General features: G+C 43.6%; 1 protein-coding gene across 6 annotated transcripts in view; it reads left to right on the forward strand.

Annotated features, from left to right (window-relative positions):
- cntn5 (contactin 5) overlaps positions 1-19060 on the forward strand; it is a 108881-nt gene that overhangs the window by 44399 nt on the left and 45422 nt on the right. For all 6 annotated transcript variants that reach the window (XM_022189027.2, XM_022189031.2, XM_022189040.2 and 3 more), the window contains exons 4-5: positions 7150-7273; positions 7384-7559. In XM_022189027.2, the coding sequence (XP_022044719.1) occupies positions 7150-7273; positions 7384-7559 (300 nt within the window). The remainder of the gene's footprint in view (positions 1-7149; positions 7274-7383; positions 7560-19060) is intronic.

The following is a 19060-nucleotide window of genomic DNA, read 5'->3' on the forward strand; positions in this document are numbered from 1 at the left end:
AGAAAAAAAGCCATGATTCTCATTTTGTCACTTCATTCCTAAATGGTGACAAGCACTCAAAATGGAGTGACTTGCATTGTTGTAGTGGTTGTTTCACAGATCAAATGCAATCCAAATGAATCTAAATGCTCAGTGTGATTATTTCTGTTTAAATACACATCATTAACACATATATACTGCTATAAATTACATACATGCAAATACAAAGACCAAATGTTTGCAGGGCTTACAGTCTTCATAAATACATTGTCCTCTATAGAACAATTCTTTTGAAGAACACAGCAGTCTTTCATACAGTCTGACGTTCGGAGATGCAATATACCTGGAAAGCCTTCCACACTAAGTGCATCACTTGTGTGTTAACAGAAGGCTGGATCAAAGAGCGGAGTGCTCTGAAGAAACAGAAGAGAAGTACAACAGGGACTGTCAAGCAGAAAACACCAGACCAACAAACACATCGATATGTGGGAGAGTTCAGGTTTTACACGAGAGTAACTTTACATCTGCAACGGGAGAACTTGAAATCAAGAAACTGTGCCGCTTAGGTGTAGTAGTCATACTTGTGCGGATTAAATAGAATATTGTAAGCTTTACAGTATATATGCATTTGTAATTTAAGCTTTCAGTGGAGTGCATTTTTGTTTTTCACATGAATTTCATTGCATTAATGCCTGAAACACCCTCTGGCTGTGTGCTGTCAGTAACTTCATAAGTATATTGGTAGATAGGAAGAAATTATCCTGCTTTAAATTCATAAGTCTATCTTTAAATTTAATTACATTTTTATTTCTTTAGTTAATGAATCATTCCCTGGATTAATTCTATTTTACGTTAGATTCAACTTTATTGTCATCGTCAGGCGTCAGATTTCTTTAATCTCTCCTCTCTGTGGCATTTGCCTGGTGTTGTTTCTCTCCTGTACTCCTGATGCTGTAAAACATCTGTCATTTCTACATTTACACCTAATGTTGATATAACAAATTGATTGACAGTATGGGTGATTTCTATCTCGCACCATTCAGCTGGGTATTTGCTGTCAAAGCCTGTTTTATGAAGAGGCGCGGATGTAAAATAAGTAGGTAAACCTCCATTTTTCATGGCCATAGTAATAATGATACATCCCTCATTATTTCCATGTGTGACCCATGCACCTTCAACCTTCAACCCATGAAAAGAGTAAAAGTGTGACAGTATTTCCTTTGCACACTACACACACATGGATTATGCCTTGCGCCTTGTAATCACAGATAATCAGGGCTCTAAATATCAGGTTTCTTTACACTTGGGATATCTTTTGAAGGGAGCAGACTACAATGAGGCTAAAGCGTGAGCGGTCATTTTCTAGTAGCGATTCATGTAGTGTTTATATGTTAAAGTTTCCTGTGTGGTGGATCCACTTGGTAAAGGAGAAGAGACATTCACCAAAGAGGACTTGTGCCTTGAAGAATCTAGTTTTCCGGTTCCGGGATTTCTGGCGGGTTATGTTTTAGGTTTTTGCCGGTTAAGGTACACACATGTAGTGGTGTTGAAGTTGTTGTGAAGTGGAGAGAAACCAGTAAAGTTTTCGACTCACCTACATCCCCCGTCTCGTTGTTTCAACTCCACATTGGTGACCCCGACGTGCACGAACAATGTCCGACCACGAAGCCGTCCCTGTAGCTCCAGTCCAGGTAGCTGCCGCCGACGCGGTTAGCGGGAATGCTAACAACGTTTACGCTGCGGCAGTCAAGCTGCCCGACTTTTGGCAACATAACCCACGGCCGTGGTTCCAGCACATCGAAGCCCAATTCCAGCTGCGGGGGATTACGCAGGATGCAACGAAATACTTCCATGTGGTGGCGGCGTTGGATGCTTCCACCACGGCGCGCGCCATGATGCTGCTGGAAGCTCCACCAGCAGCCGGCAAGTACGAGGCATTAAAGACATTCCTTCTGGGGCTGTACGAACTATCGGAGTTGGAGAAGGCTGACCGCCTGCTTTCCCTCAACGGCCTCGGTGACGGCAAGCCGTCGGAGTTAATGGAGAAGATGTTGGCTGTGCTAGGATCGGCTGATCCTTCGTTCCTTTTCACGCATATTTTTCTGCGTCAACTCCCTGCGCCTGTTCGTACGGCGTTGGCCAGTTCCCCTCTGTCCTCCGGCAAGAACTACCGTGCTCTGGCGGCAGAAGCGGACAGGGTTTTCCTAGCCAACCGCCAACAGTTCGTCCATGCCGTGCTGCCCCACCAGGACACCCCTATGCCGCTCCCGGAGGGTGGTGCAGACACCGCGGCTGCGGTAACAGCTCGCCGCCACCCCGACGACGGTTTCTGTTATTACCATGCCAGGTTTGGAGCTAAGGCCAAACAATGCCGCAAGCCCTGCAGTTTCAAGGTTCGGGGAAACGCCGGAGCCGGCGCTCGTTAGCGGCTCTGGGCGTCGGCGGTGGTTGCAAGCTGCTGTTTATCACTGACTCGTTGTCCGGCCGGCGGCTGCTGGTCGACTCCGGCGCGCAGCGCAGCATCCTGCCGGCTCAGACCGTGGACACCATGGCCGGTGGACACGGACCGCGGATGGACGCCGCGAACGGGACGCCCATCCGTACGTACAACACCAGGTCGGTGGATGTGTGTTTTGGCGGACGCCGTTTCAGCTGGGACTTTGTTATGGCTGGTGTGTCCACACCGCTCCTGGGCGCGGACTTCCTCTGCGCTTTCAACCTGCTTGTGGACGTTAAGAACTGTCGCCTGATAGACGCCGTCTCTTTTGCCTCTTACCCATGCACGCTTGGGGGAGCGGGAGCACTCTGCCTGTCTAACACTCTCGCTGCCGGTAACCAGTATGAACGTCTGCTCGCCCAGTTCCCCGACCTGACCACGCCCACCTTCTCGTCTGCTGTGGCTAAACATGGCGTGGAGCACCACATTACTACCGTGGGCTCCCCAGTCTACGCCAGAGCCAGGCGTCTCGACTCAGCCAAGCTTGCCATTGCCAGGGAGGAGTTTTCCACCATGGAGCGCCTTGGCATTGTGCGCCGCTCGAACAGCCCGTGGGCTTCCCCCCTGCACATGGTTACCAAGGCTGATGGTGGGTGGCGGCCGTGCGGCGATTTTCGTCGCCTGAACAATGCCACTACCCCTGACCGATACCCCGTCCCACACATACAGGACTTTTCTGCCCACCTGGCGGGGGCCGTCATTTTTTCCAAAGTGGACCTGGTTCGTGGTTACCACCAGGTGCCGGTCCACCCAGCAGATGTTCCAAAAACGGCTGTCATCACGCCCTTTGGACTTTTCGAGTTCTTACGTATGCCGTTTGGCCTCAAAGGCGCGGCACAGACGTTTCAGCGCCTTATGGACTCTGTGTTACGAGACATGCCGTTTTTGTTCGTGTACTTGGACGACATCCTCGTGGCCAGCGTTTCCCCTGAGGAGCATATGACACACCTTCAGCAGCTGTTCCAGCGGCTCACCGACCATGGCCTCATCATCAACCCAGCTAAGTGCCAGTTTGGTCTGTCCTCTATCACCTTTCTCGGACACCACGTCACGCCGCAGGGAGCAGTTCCCCTTCCTGCCAGGGTGGAGGCGGTCACCGCTTTCCCCCGCCCCCGCACTGTGAGGTCCCTGATGGAATTTAACGGCATGGTGAACTTCTATAACCGCTTTATTTCCCGTGCCGCCCACCTCATGCGTCCGCTGTATGCGGCTCTGCGGGGCAAAGCGCCTAAGGACGTGTTGGACTGGTCCGCGGACATGGACGAAGCTTTCGTCGCCGCCAAGGCCGCACTGGCCGACGCTGCTCTGCTGGCGCACCCCTCTTCCGCTGCTCCAGTGGCGCTCACAACGGACGCCTCTGATTACGCGGTGGGGGCGGTGTGTGAGCAGTGGGTGGGCGGGGCCTGGCAGCCGCTGGCTTTCTTCTCCAGGCAGCTCCGGGAGAACGAACGCAAGTACAGCACCTTCGACAGAGAACTGCTGGCCCTTTTCCTTGCCACTAGACACTTTCGGTTCCTGTTGGAGGGTCGGCGGTTCACTGCTTTCGTGGACCACAAGCCGCTGACTTTCTCCATGGCCAAGGCCTCGGAGCCGTGGTCTGGCCGTCAGCAGCGGCAGCTCTCCGCGATCTCGGAGTTCACCACTGACATCCGGCACTTGTCCGGCAAGGACAACTTTGTCGCCGACTGCCTCTCTCGGGCAGTTGTGGGGTCTGTCCACCTGGGGTTGGATTATGCCGCAATGGCGGCAGACCAAGCCGTGGATTCCGCGGTCCAAGCCTACCGTTCGGCCCCTACTGCACTGCAGCTGACCGACGTGGCGTTCGGTGTGGCCAACGCAACCCTCCTCTGCGACACCTCCACCGGTTGTCCGCGCCCTCTGGTACCTGCTGCTTGGCGCCGTCGGGTTTTCGACGCCATCCATGGTCTTTCCCACCCGGGTGTGAAGGCCTCGGCTAAGCTGGTGGGTGGCAAGTTTGTTTGGCCCGGCCTCCGGAAGGACGTTAGAGCTTGGGCTGGCTCGTGCGTGCCGTGCCAGCGGGCCAAAGTGCACCGTCATACCAAAGCCCCTTTGGCGCCTTTCGTGGTGCCTGAGAGGCGGTTCGACCATGTGAATGTGGACCTGGTGGGCCCTCTGCCCCCCTCCCACGGATACACTCACCTGCTCACAATGGTGGATAGGACGACCAGGTGGCCCGAAGCTGTCCCTCTCTCTTCCACCACAGCAGCGGACGTCGCCCGGGCGTTCATCGGGTGCTGGGTGGCCCGGTTTGGGACGCCTGGTGACATCACGAGTGACCGGGGCCCCCAGTTCACGTCAGAGCTCTGGACTGCGGTCGCTGACCACCTGGGGGTGAAGATTCACCGCACTACGGCGTACAATCCGCAGGGCAATGGACTGTGTGAGCGTTTTCATCGCGACATGAAAGCCGCTCTTCGGGCCGGTCTTACAGACGGTAACTGGGTTGACCGCCTTCCGTGGGTCATGCTTGGCCTTCGCTCTGCCCCCAAGGAGGACCTCAAGGCCTCGTCCGCTGAGCTGGTGTACGGTCAGCCCCTACGGGTCCCCGGGGAGTTCCTTCCCGACACCACGGCTCCCTGGTCGGCCGCCTCTCATCGTACTGTGTCCCGGGCCGCTGCCGACGCCTTCGTTCCTGTTCCGACAGCTAGCCACTGTCTTCCACAGTCCTACGTGCCCAAGGACCTGCCGTCCGCGAAGTACGTTTTCATCAGGCACGATGGCCATCGGACTCCGCTGCGGCCCCCCTACGACGGGCCCTTCCGCGTCCTGGAGGCGGGTGCTAAGAACTTTGTCGTGGACGTGGGCGGTAGGCCAGAGCGGGTCACTGTAGACCGTCTCAAACCTGCCCACATGGACGTGGAGGAGCCGGTTCAGTTGGCCCTTCCTCCGCGGAGGGGGCGCCCTCCGGTTTCGGACCGGGCCCCGCCGCCAGTCGGGCCTCCGGCCTCCGGTGGCCCCGTTCCGACGCAGCGTAGCCGTTTCGGGCGGCTGGTTCGCCCCCCACGTCGTTGACTGTTTCTTTTGTTTCGGTCCCTGTGGTTAGTAGTTGCACTGTTTTTGATTGTCGGTTTTGGTGAATTCTGGGGGGGCCTGTGTGGTGGATCCACTTGGTAAAGGAGAAGAGACATTCACCAAAGAGGACTTGTGCCTTGAAGAATCTAGTTTTCCGGTTCCGGGATTTCTGGCGGGTTATGTTTTAGGTTTTTGCCGGTTAAGGTACACACATGTAGTGGTGTTGAAGTTGTTGTGAAGTGGAGAGAAACCAGTAAAGTTTTCGACTCACCTACATCCCCCGTCTCGTTGTTTCAACTCCACACCTGCTTAATTTACCTAAACCTTGTATAACAGAACCTAATCTAGCTGAAAAGATCACCTGGAGATCGCATGTAGGCTGGAATTACCCTCACATGTGTGCAGTGTCTAAAACTAAGTAAGAACTCTTGATTAGATTTTAATGCTGGTGTGTGTGCAGTATTGAATTGGATTTAAAGTGCAGAATATTGCAGTCAAATGGTACATGAAGGGTAAGAACATACACATGTGAAATGAGCTCTTGATGTAATTTAAATGTAATGTTCTGCCTCTTTTGTTGCATTAATTGAGTTATGTCACAGTAGTACATAAAGATAGCAGCCACATACGCTAAATACTTGCTGTGAAATGTCTGAAGTCCAGATGGGATCATTTTTGTGGGTGACATTTTTACTATAGGCTTCTTTTATTCCTTGCAATTTTGCTTGTAGAGTTTGTTATTTAAAATATAAATAAATAAATAAAAATACAGGCCTGCTGCAGACTATTACAGAGACAGTAAACCATGTTGGAGAACTGACAAGGAAAAGAATAAGATTGTGTTGTCAGATTTCCTCCCATGACAAATAAAAAATTGCCTATTTTCTGTTCAGTGGAAGGGTCATCATATTATTTTGTTGAAGGACAGAAACAGATCTGTGAGAAGAGATGAAAGATAATAGTTATAGCTCCTTTAACACGGTTGTTTACCACTGGACAACACTGTTTGAATGTGTGTGCTTTGAAATAAAGTGGGAAGCAAGCCACAGAGACAGGAGATGTACACTTCCTGCAGTTCACTCCCAAATCTGATTGCAAAGTTAAAACTCTCACTTGGATCAAGCATTCGGCCAAAAGGTGTGAAATCAAATGAATGGCAACTCAAAGGTTGAACCTAAAGGGGACATTTTGACGTTAATTATTATTTTTTTAAATAATATGAATCATATCCAACAAGATTAACAGTATAATCACAAAGGATCACTTCAAGCTTCAGACATTTTCTCCTTCACAATTAAAACAGCTTCCAGGGTTCCTCATTGACTCACTAATGTGCCTTTTTAGTGTCAAGCAGTCAGATCAGTTGCGCATTATTGCATATCACCTTTCCCAAAATCTACTGTCTGCTGCAGAGTGCCATGCTAGTTATTATTAGCGTCTATTTTGCTGTTTATAATTGCGTCACTTTATGGAGCTGTACGTCTTCCTTTTCTATGGTTCCACCGCTAACCAAGCTGGGGAACAATAGTGAAGGTAATTGGATAGTAAAACTGAGTGGCGCTCCTGTTGTGATAATTGCAATCATCCTTGCCTTTATCTCTTTGTTTTTTTGTTTGTTTCTTTTTCCTCCGCCTTCATAGAAAGTGAAGAGTTTGGACCTGTTTTTGTCCAGGAACCAGATGATGCTATTTTTCCTCTGGATTCCGATGAAAAGAAAGTGGTGATGCACTGCGAGGCACGAGGGAATCCACCACCCACATACAGGTGCGACATATATTTGTCTGTCTCCTAATTGCGGTTCAGCTTTCACAGCTCATTAGTTTCTCATTCATCACAAATGTATTAAAATCTGCTATTCTTCTTATGTTTTTCAGTTGGTACATCAATGGGACAGAAGTTGATTGGGATGCAGATTACCGCTACAGCTTTATTGATGGAAACTTAATTATTGCCAATGCGAGTGAAATCACTGACTTTGGGAAGTACCAGTGTAAAGCAGTAAACAGCTTTGGGACGGTCCTAAGTCGCGATGCTCTTTTACAGTTTGCATGTAAGTAATTTTTTAGAATTTATCCTAAATGATAATCTAGTGACAGTTGGAAACACTTGGTGAAGTTGCAGGAGAATCTGTGTGTCTGTGTTGGAACAGAATTAAATGTACATTTTATTAGTCAGACTGAGGGTGTGAAGGATTTGCCTCTCAGATGAAGCAAGTAATTGGCTTCAAGCTCTTTGTCTCTGTGAGTCAAAATAAACCTGTTTGGTTCCAGGGGTAAATAAACACTATGCCGTCTACAGTTAGGTTTTGTTGCTGAATGGAGCTCCCCCTGGCTCCGTCTGATACTGTTCAGTTGCACTGTTAACAGGGTATGTGCCCTCAAATGCTTTGTCTCAGTGGTAAATGAGAGCAAAAAAATCACATTTCTTCCCTCAGTAATCCCCTGGCCTACCTCCAAAACATCATCATAGGCTAAGGCAGCTCACACGGAAAGACCAGGGGCAGTATGCTCAAAGGAAAATGCATTGTTGGTGTACGCTGCAGTTTCCTCAGGAGCAATGACCATAATAGCCTTACTGGCATGTCTACAGGGAACTTTGTGTTCTCAGTCACTGAGCTTTCGCTAGGAAGAAAAGTACACGGTCTCATGTGCTGTTATGGGGACTTACAGTTGCTACAGAATTACTTAGGAAACAAATGGCAAGATTAGACTAAAACTATGAAGACAGGGATTGATTCATCTTCTATTAAAGCACTATTTTCTTCAGGCCAACAAAACTTCAAGGTTTTTTCCACTTCAGTTTTTTATTCTCCCTCACAAAGTTTCGTATGTATAAATGTGATCAAAAAAGTGAACGAAAATCAAAGGAACACCGGTCCCAATTTAAATATGAGCCAGACTGCACTGGCAGGCTGAAATGGCCAGATGGTAAAGCACAGACACGGGCTTCAAAAAAAGTGCTGCTAGTTTGTGAGGAACACAAGCTGCACTTCAGCATGTACCCTCATCTGTCCTCTCAACTGTCCAGATCCTCGCCTTCTCCTCTCTCCACTTAAGGGTCACATACATATTTAAAATAAATGAGCTTGAGGCCTTTTTTTAAAAGTGAGGCTGAAAGTGACCAATACAGCATTTGCTATTTATAGTTCTGCATGAACACTAAGTACTAGTTTCGCATTATTACCCATCAAATTCATTGTGGCAGCATGCAAAATTCTCATTATATGATATTTGCCAGCATTGTGTCCTAAAGAATGAGTGCAGTGTTTTGCACTACCTCCTCTGAATTGTGCATTTCAGTTTGAGCCTCTTGAGGTATCTTTTGCTTCTGTTAGATCCAAAACTAATGGCTAAAGTTGGGTTTTTTTCTTCTTCATTGTGTTATAGTTAAGAACTAACCCCCATAAAAATAACATAACGCTGGAAAGTTTTGCCATCTTTTTGCCATCAAAACTGCCTGCTTAGCAGCAAGCAATATGAGCACCTGAGTATCACACTGTGTTGGTACCTGCTAGAAATTGGCTCCAGACCTTGTTTCCAAACAATCTTCACCGTGTTTCAGAGGGAGATACTGCACTTTCTACTCCACTACATTTATTTAACAGCTTTAGTATGAGCATTGCACACACAATGGATAATATAATAATCTTTTATGATAGAACACATTGCTAAAGATTGAACCAGTTTTTCCCAATCTTCCTGATGTCTGACTTCTTACAAAAAAAATTTCGAACAGCTCTAACAAGGTGCAGTTTTTTCCCCTCAAAGCTCCTCATAGGGATTTATTTCTATAAATGTTCCAAAGATTCAATATCTCACCGAAAAGCTGAGAGAAAAAGACCAAAAACTCAAAACAGATTTTTGTATTAGAACTTTGTTTTTCTTTGTAATCATCTGACAACCCCTCAGATCAATCTGCATATATACCTGCATGTAAAGTAGTTTGACTATCTCCACCTGCAGCAGCTGCAACATGCTGCTTTTACACTGACGCTTCAGCACTCCTCATCTAATGGTGTCATCTTTACTTTCAGTCAGAGGTACCAAACCAGTACCTTTGGCTTTAGTACAGTTACTTTGCATTTTGCTGCCAATACTTACGTAATTTTACTGAAGTAGGTTAAGTTGATTTTTAAAGCAAGAGGACTGCATGGTCCATCATGACTGGAGGAAAAGAGGGATTCCTTCGTTACTGTCACGAACTGCAGGAGTGATACTGGCCTATTAGAGAAGCTTGGTGGTGAAATGTGCAGTTTATTTAGCATCTGTTTAGCCATTTTTTTTAGTAAGAACACATGCTGTGTTAGTATAAACAACATGTGTGTCAATATAAATGAAGAAATGGCTTTGGTTAATAATCCATGTGCTCAGTGTTACATATGGTAGTTAGCCATGTGGAGCTGTAATGTTTAAAGAATGTTAATGTAAAAAATGAGCTGGAAAATATTGTCTGTTTTTTTAATTTAGTGAAAGGAAGGTTTTAACCCTTTAAGCTGCAGTCAATTCCAGCCGTTTTCAGTACAAAAAATCGCTAATATTCTATTTTTAAATAAAAAAATTACGAAAAATACGGGGAATATTGGACGGGCATCGCGAGGTGCATTTCCTTGAAAACGACCGAGTCGGGGATTTTATACGGACTTCAGGACATGTTTTGGACAAAATAGTTTACTGGCTTGTGTTATCTGGATGTAAAAGGTTGGATTATGGCCGTTTTTTTGTGGAATCTTTTTTTCTGTGTGTAATAATGAACCCGGAAATGTGAGTCACACTGTGTGCGTTGAAGCCGTGTATAGAGAACGGATGGATGAATATTCGTTTTTGTCGGACAAATGTGTTTTTCTCACCCGCTGTGGTAATCGCATCTGAAAGTGGTTTATACCGGCGGATTCATGAGAATCTAAGCTTTCCATCGGCGTATAGTGTTTGTATAATCGCGTTTGCAGCCGTCGGACATTCTTAAAATTCCTATGCAAATTAGTAGGTGTACCACCGGCGGTACACTGAAGCTTAAGGGGTATAGCATCAGCGCGTAGTATATGATGTGCTTGTTTCTCTGTTCTGGAAGGCTATCAACCTACTACATGCAATTTTGCAGAGAAAATCTGCCCTAAACAAAGTAGTCAGTAGAAATCACCAACCCCATTTGAGCTGATGGGATGTTTGGGGTCATGTTTGGTTGACTGGCACTTGTGGCAGCCGAGATTACGGCCACTTGTCACATATAAGCTTCACCCAAGCAACCTTTGCACAAAATTGGATTTTCTAGTTTTCATAGAAGCCAGGTCAGTCACTGTCCTGTTTGTTGGAGGCGTGACAGGGAATAATGTGGAAAGATGCAGCGCCAGACAGACTGCGCCAAGTTCAAGGTGTTGTAGAAATTGCTTATAATCACCTATAAAGTTCTATCCTTCTTATTTGACTCTTTTCCCCAGAATCACATCATTCCTAGCAGTGCAGTACATTAGCAAAAGTTCTGTGGCCCCAAGATTTGTAGACCCAGCTGTAAAATATCACTCACTAAAAAATGTGTGGCTTTCTTAGTCATATCAGAGTATTTGAGTCAGCAACACATCCCACATCTCACCTGTCACAAATGACAAAAAGGAAATGTTATGTGAGAGAATTCCTGATTCTTTGTGCAGTAACAGCAGACAGTATTACACACAAGTACAGTTAAAAAACAAACACTGAAACTAATATTTTGGGCTGAACCACATAGACAACTGCTAATTATTTGTGTGCTGTGGAAATGGCATGGATAATTAATGTTTTCCACATTGACAAATCATTTGAATAACTTTACAGAATAAGTGCTATTTAATACTTACCTTAAGGGATGTTTTTCTATAGACTAATTTCCCCTTTGATTAAATGAAATTTTAAAGTTGAAATAGGTAATGAGAGACGGAAAACATCAAAGTTATGCAGAATTTAATCATTGGGGTTAAAAAAAATTACATGTATTTGATAATGATTAATCACATTCTTCAACTAGATGAGCCCTCAGTAGAGGGCAGAACCACGCCCTCTGCTGGCGAAAACCCTGTCCTCCCTATACAACTGATGCAATATGTATCAATTTTGATCATCGTACGTATCTCCCTCCCTACTTGATCTGCTGACCTGTAACTCCACAACTGAGCAGGGGACCTTAGACTGATCTTGAGTGCCAAGTTTGATTATCCTGACTTCAGCGGTTGCAGAGATACCGGACCGGACATAGCCACATACACACATACATACATACATACATACATACTTACCCAGCCAGATACCGCACCGAATGCAATAACCCCGCCAACGTACCCGTCGGGCGTGGTTAATTAACAAAAGTTATTTTAAATGCAGCTGAAATGTGTGGGGTTTTTTTCTAACTTAAATATAAACACTTGAATGAAGAATTGACTGACTGATGGATGAATTTACTGCCAAATAATGCTGATTTTACAAGACGTTCCACTTGAAGTTTTCCAGTTTCAGTACAGGAAGACGTAAGCTGATGTTTGCTCTTGCTGCAGCCCCCCCTAGTGGCAGGTACCTTCCCAACAGCTTAGTAACTATAATCAACTGGCATTATACACTAATAAAATGTTAATAATGAGTTAAACCGGCTAATATTTCTGATGACGACTAGTGAGAGCAGTAACGTTTAATTGTTTAATCGACAAATTGCGCACAACCCTTGAAGTCAGAAAGGTGCAGATCTTTTACATTAAGCTGGTTAATAGCCCTGTAGCATTATTCATTTTCTCTGTCATCCTCCTTATGCCGCTGGGACACACACTTCTCCAGAGGTTTCAGTCTCAAAATCTTCTGGAGTTCAAGTAAATTTAAAATGCATAGCTCAGTTGTCGTAGCTCAACCATATAATTGACAATCCTTTGTAGCTCATTCCTATGTCTGTGGATGATCAAAGAGCAATGGGTGGACTTTGTTGGCATAAAATGATGAACAAAGTAGTCGCCAAAATATTAAACTTCCATTATCCAGCAATGTCATTATGTGTCTTAATTGCACTTCTTCTTATTTACTCGAGTGAAGAGTGCTACCACCTGCTGCGCCGTGTTTCTCTAAGTTTTTCTTCTGCTTGTTCAACAGCTGTTTGATAAATTGCTTGTAATGTCTCAGTTACTGGCGGACTTACGGATAACGAGCATCGTCATCTTCAACTCGAGTTTGTATACTCTATAATGAGACAAAACCTCAAGTCTGTAGCACTTCCTGTGAAGCTGTGGGTTCTCCACTCTCAGTATGTGTTGGTGAGCTCCACCCTCATAAATAATCAGTGACACTGAGAGCAGGGCAGTCGGCTGTAAATGGTGTCCATTGTTAATAACCATAGTCTGCATTGTCAGACATAATTATGGATTGAAATTCAGTTATTGAAAAAGTAATAATAATTTAAAATTCCCTCTATTTTATTAGTAATATATAAGTTACAAAAATATGCAGGAAACATAAAGATTTACATTAACAGATATCAGGTAAAAATTTGATTATAGAGAAATGCATATTCTGTTTTGTAATGTATTTAAAACAACAATAGGAATTGAAAATCATGTCCATCAAACAGGCTGCCACTATGAGTTGCTTCCTAAATGAGCTTGCTGTCTGCTGCATTTTGAGCTTTGCTAATCTGCACGCAGAAGGTCTATCTAGTCATTTCATCCCTGGACCAGATTTATTCTGTCTTCAATATTACCCATGGCTGTTTACTACCAAGTGACACATTTGTGTGACCATTTCTTTAGCTTTATGCCGTACACATATTCAGCAGCACCACTGTGCAATAGTCTTCTTTCCTTTAGAATGTGACCCTTCAAAAGACTAGCCACAGAAACAAAGAAAGGTGCCCCGCAGCACACATTTGAATGCAGAACCTTCCCTTGCTCTTTCAGCATATCAAATGGTGGGTATTTATCACTCAGCATGGAGCTCAACTTGTTCTTCCCTTTTCACGTTGGCACTGCACATTTCCATGCAGTGGCACCGTTGTTGATTGCTTTACCTGATCCAGATACATGTGGGCAATTCCTCTCCTCATAAACGGACTGATTTAATGAAGTAACTGCATGCTTTATTGACCTGAAACAAATTGGTCAACCTACTGGACTTTTGTATTTAATATACAATTTCTATATCACCTACAGTCAGCATGCCTCTTGCAGCTATGCTTTTAAATTGCAAACATCATTCTCTGAATTCCAGGCTGCAGCTGCTATAATATGAAGCAGAGATCTGCAGCCTGGTCTGAATGCAGCATGTGAATTTCATAAACATACTGCAGGTTTCAGGTTTGATTTAAATCGAGGACAGAATGCTGAAACTTGATAAGCGTAATGTTATACTGCATAAAAATGGAATAAATTCCGTCGGTACTGGTGGAGAAACTCTAGCACAGGTGACTAATTTACCATAATATGATGCTGGAAGCCCTGGATTGAGAGTCAACTCACCTGAATGGTTAGATACTCTATGTAGCCTGTAAAAACAATGAGTTAGTTCCTATTTATTCAGCAGTTGCCGGCCTGTTTGGCTTCAATATTAAGACTGTGGTACTGTTGTGTCGCTTGAGATTTTGCCCCTATACCTACAGTCACACATATTAGAGAATTTACATTTTTCGTTTTAAACTTTTAGCTTTGTGTCTGTATCTTGCTGAGAAAAAGTTTTTAGGCCATATGGGCTAAGTTAATTTGAGTTGTGGTAGCCAGAATGGACTTTGTGTGGTTGGACAAAGACACTTAGTGACACCATCTAGTTGAGAGGTTCTGCTAAGCAGAGTTGGCGCACTGAACACAGCCCTGTTTCATGGAGGATATCAGTGGAGGGTTAAGAGTTGACCAGCCAGAGTGCATGAGGAAAGGTTCTCTCAAGACTCTCTATATTCCATCCACTGGTCGTGTACACTGTTCCAAAGACGTTTCAGTAGGATGCTTTTTTTCTTCTCTTTTTGTTTTGAAATTCTGAGCTGCTGAACTCACACTTGGGCTGCTTTTCAGCCGTGACTTTGAAGGCAGCAAGCAGAAAGGAGGCCTCTGATCTCTCTCCCCATAGAGTTCTTCTCTCTCTGCAGACGTGAGTCTGGCTGAGGCTCAGGTATCGAGCCACTCTGAGCAGTACAGTAGTAATGACATTAATGGGATGCTTTGACTTGAGCATTGGAAGATCCACACACACATGCCACTGTGTGATGTCCTGCATTGCCAGGAGTTAATGCCCATTGATAGAATTCATACTGACCTTGAGATACCTAATTTATATTGAGAACCTGCTCTGCTGCTTGCTGCAAATTTCATCACTGCATTTCTGGATTTTAAACATTTATATGGACATATGTTGGCTTGTAATTTTTGAGGAAGCTTTAATGACCATGCTGTCTTTACATTATTTAAAGGGTCATTAATATTGATTCGGTTGCATAATCGTTGTTTTGTGAAGGGACATGATAGGTCGTTAAAGAGTTTCATTTGAACTTTATTTTGTGGTTCCGTAATATATGAGTGCTGATCTCATTTGTGGACTAAAACACCCGCTTGTCCTGCATTTGGTTTATTTTTACCTCCGCCAGGAGGTTATGTAATCACCGGAGTTTGTTTGTTTGTCTGTCTGTCTGTCTGTGTGTGTGTGGACAGAGAGCTTCAAAAAATTCCTGGATCCAGACGGTGATTCAGATCACCTCCAAAATCTAAGCGATTGTTTGAGTGTTTGCTCTTCCGGACATCCTGTAAAAATTTGGTGAAAATCCGTCCATGACTTTTTGAGTTATGCTGTTAACAGACAAACAGACAGACAGACAGACACACACACACACACACACACACACACACACACACACACACACACACACACACACACACAGACGGACAGACAGACAAACGGCATGGCGGAGGTATGCGCTCTCCGAGTGCTTTTCTAGTCTAAACATTTTACATGCGACAAGCTCATTATGTCTATATTGCACCTCACATTTGACAATCAAACAGTAGGGTAGGTTTATGTAGGTGGCTCTCTGATTTCTCTCTAATGGCCAATGTTGCTGCTGCCGGGAATGTAAAATGTATAATTTCCCATGTGCCTGGAGATGTTTCCCAAGAAAGACATCCTCCATTACTGGGTGTTTTCAACAAGTGCAGTGAGTCTCTTAAACTGGATATACTGTTCTGTAGGCAGAGTTGTTATCGTGTTGCTGCAGTTTTATGGAGTCACAAAATAGAAATACATAAAGGAGGACATCGCATATAATTTTATTAAATTAGGCGGGCTGTCTTAGAAGACACAGTGTTTCTTTTTCTATCATATGTAGCCTGGCAGAATGATTGAAGAGACACTGATATCGACAGAAACACACACATGTGGTTTCTGCCAAGTCCAACAGTCATGTTGCAGGTCTCTAATTACTGTTGTTGTTCTTGTGTCTTTACTCTGTGTTACTTACTCACTAATTACTCAGTCATTTCACGTTCTGCTCTGTTTATCAACAGATGAAAAATCTATGTAGTCTAACTATTGTCTATCTGCCAGTTACAAACACTGATTAAAAGTAACACGTGATTTATGGTTTAGTTTCACTGGGAGAAGTGGTAGAGGGAAGCTACACTGACAAGAAAAGACAAGTTTGGTGACAGCTGCTTGTGAATCAATGGTGAACATAGTGACAATCATCGGCTTTCCATCCCAGCTCTTGTGGCGCATTGTTAGCACAAATAAATCAACATTAGTCACACGTCACACACACCAAATGGGCCAAGATGATGGAACTGTCTTTAGGATTGCAGAGGCAGTAGTAATGTCAAAATATTGGAATTTTGATACCAAGCCTTAAACAATATCGACACTGGGAAATCTTGAGAGCGTAAGATTTTAGATATTCATTAAATATAGAAATATTGCAAGGCTAAAGCATGATGGGGTACATTTCAGTGGTAGTTTGACGATACACTTGTTTGAAAAGTGTCTGGTAGAGTCACACAGTCAAAAGGCAAAAAGCAATCAGACTTTATTTATATTGCACTTTTCATACAAATGAAAAGTAACACAAGGAATGAAAATGAAATGATGGATTTGTGGGTGAAGGTTAAAAAATGACAAACAGAATAAGATAATATTAAATATGAAGCAAAAATCAATACATAGAATAGACTAAAATATGGAAATAAGCAAATAATAGTGAAATCAAGAAACAGAAATAGTTCTAAGAAGAGTGATAAATAAATAAAGTCAATCAAATCAATCAAAAGCCTGAATAAAAGGGTAGGTTTTGAGTTTGCCTGTAAAAACATCAACAATAAGGTGCAAGTAGGTGCAAAACAGCACAATTTAATGTATTTTCAAGTGAAAATAAAAGTGTTTTGCAGAGTTTTGTCAGCCCCAAGTTTAACCGAAGACATCTAACATCTAAATTGGCAGAGCGGTGTGTGGGAAATCAATCACTGGTAAGGTTCAGTCAATCTTAGTTAATTTATAAATAACATTGGGCACCGAGAGATGCTATCTGTAGTCAGCTGTAGCTCAGAATTTCTAATTTTGTGTATTTTTATTCCAAAATTGCTCGCTGTCAGGAGCTGATAAACTTTCTGTTCAGTCCCAAATCTGACTTGTTTCAAACAGGAAATGATGGAGATGGCAAATTGATTTCTATTTTTTTTTTTGGATTGATTTCTAGTGTGGACTGAACGCTCGCAAATTCAGGTTGTATATCAGTCTGCTGTCCCAGCTGATTCTGCTGAGATGGTGCAGCATACCACATGAAATATTTACTATTCTGTTATTTCATTTATTTTTTGACATGGTTAGGATACCTCCTCTTACTGTATTCTGACAGTTTTTTAAAATGATTTAAATTAACCTTCTGTTCTGTATATTGTTTCTCTCTATCTTTTTTGAGTCAGGAAGCATCACATTGACTGTGACCACCAGCTGAGCTAAAATGTAATATATATATATATATATATATATATATATATATATATATATATATATATATATACACACGTGGACAAAATTGTTGGTACCCCTCAGTTAAAGAAGGAAAAACCCACAATTCTCACTGAAATCACTTGAAACTCACAAAAGTAACAATAAATAAAAATTTATTGAAAATTAAATAATCAAAAACAGCCATTACTTTTGAATTGTCGATTAACATAATTATTTATAAAAACAAACTAATGAAATAGGGCTGGACAAAAATGATAGTACCCATAACTTAATATTTTGTTGCACAACCTTTTGAGGCAATCACTGCAATTAAACGATTTCTGTATTTGTCAATGAGCGTTCTGCAGCTGTCAACAGGTATTTTGGCCCACTCCTCATGAGCAAACAGCTCCAGTTGTCTCAGGTTTGATGGGTGTCTTCTCCAAATGGCATGTTTCAGCTCCTTCCACATATGTTCAATGGGATTCAGATCTGGGCTCATAGAAGGCCACTTTAGAATAGTCCAACGCTTTTCTCTCAGCCATTCTTGGGTGTTTTTGGCTGTGTGTTTTGGATCGTTGTCCTGTTGGAAGACCCATGACCTGCGACTGAGACCAAGCTTTCTGACACTAGGCAGCACATTTCTCTCCAGAATGCCTTGATAGTCTTCAGATTTCATCGTACCTTGCACACTTTCAAGACACCCTGTGCCAGATGCAGCAAAGCAGCCCCAAAACATTACTGAGCCTCCTCCATGTTTCACCGTAGGGACAGTGTTCTTTTCTTCGTATGCTTGGTTTTTGAGTCTATGAACATAGAGTTGATGTGCCTTACCAAAAAGCTCCAGTTTGGTCTCATCTGTCCAAAGGACATTCTCCCAGAAGCTTTGTGGCTTGTCAACATGCATTTTTGCAAATTCCAGTCTGGCTTTTTTTATGAGTTTTTTTCAGCAGTGGTGTCCTCCTTGGTCGTCTCCCATGAAGTCCACTTTGGCTCAAACAACGACGAATGGTGCGATCTGACACTGATGTACCTTGGCCTTGGAGTTCACCTTTAATTTCTTTGGAGGTTGCTCTGGGCTCTTTGGATACAATTCCAACGATCCGTCTCTTCAATTTGTCATCAATTTTCCTCTTGCGGCCACGTCCAGGGAGGTTGGCTACTGTCCCGTGGGTCTTGAACTTCTGAATAATATGAGCCACTGTTGTCACAGGAACTTCAATCTGTTTAGAGATGGTCTTATAGCCTTTACCTTTAAGATGTTTGTCTATCATTTTTTTTCGGATGTCCTGGGACAATTCTCTCCTTCGCTTTCTGTTGTCCATGTTCAGTGTGGTACACACCTTTTCACCAAATAGCAGGGTGACTACTTGTCTCCCTTTAAATAGGCAGACTGACTGATTATGAGTTTGGAAACACCTGTGATGTCAATTAAATGACACACCTGAGTTAATCATGTCACTCTGGTCAAATAGTTTTCAATCTTTTATAGAGGTACCATCATTTTTGTCCACGCCTGTTTCATTAGTTTGTTTTTTTAAATAATTATGTTAATCAACAATTCAAAAGTAATGGCTGTTTTTGATTATTTAATTTTCAATAAATTTTTATTTATTGTTACTTTTGTGAG

The sequence above is a fragment of the Acanthochromis polyacanthus genome, chromosome 13 (genome assembly GCF_021347895.1).
Source record: "Acanthochromis polyacanthus isolate Apoly-LR-REF ecotype Palm Island chromosome 13, KAUST_Apoly_ChrSc, whole genome shotgun sequence".
Classification (NCBI taxonomy): domain Eukaryota; kingdom Metazoa; phylum Chordata; class Actinopteri; family Pomacentridae; genus Acanthochromis; species Acanthochromis polyacanthus.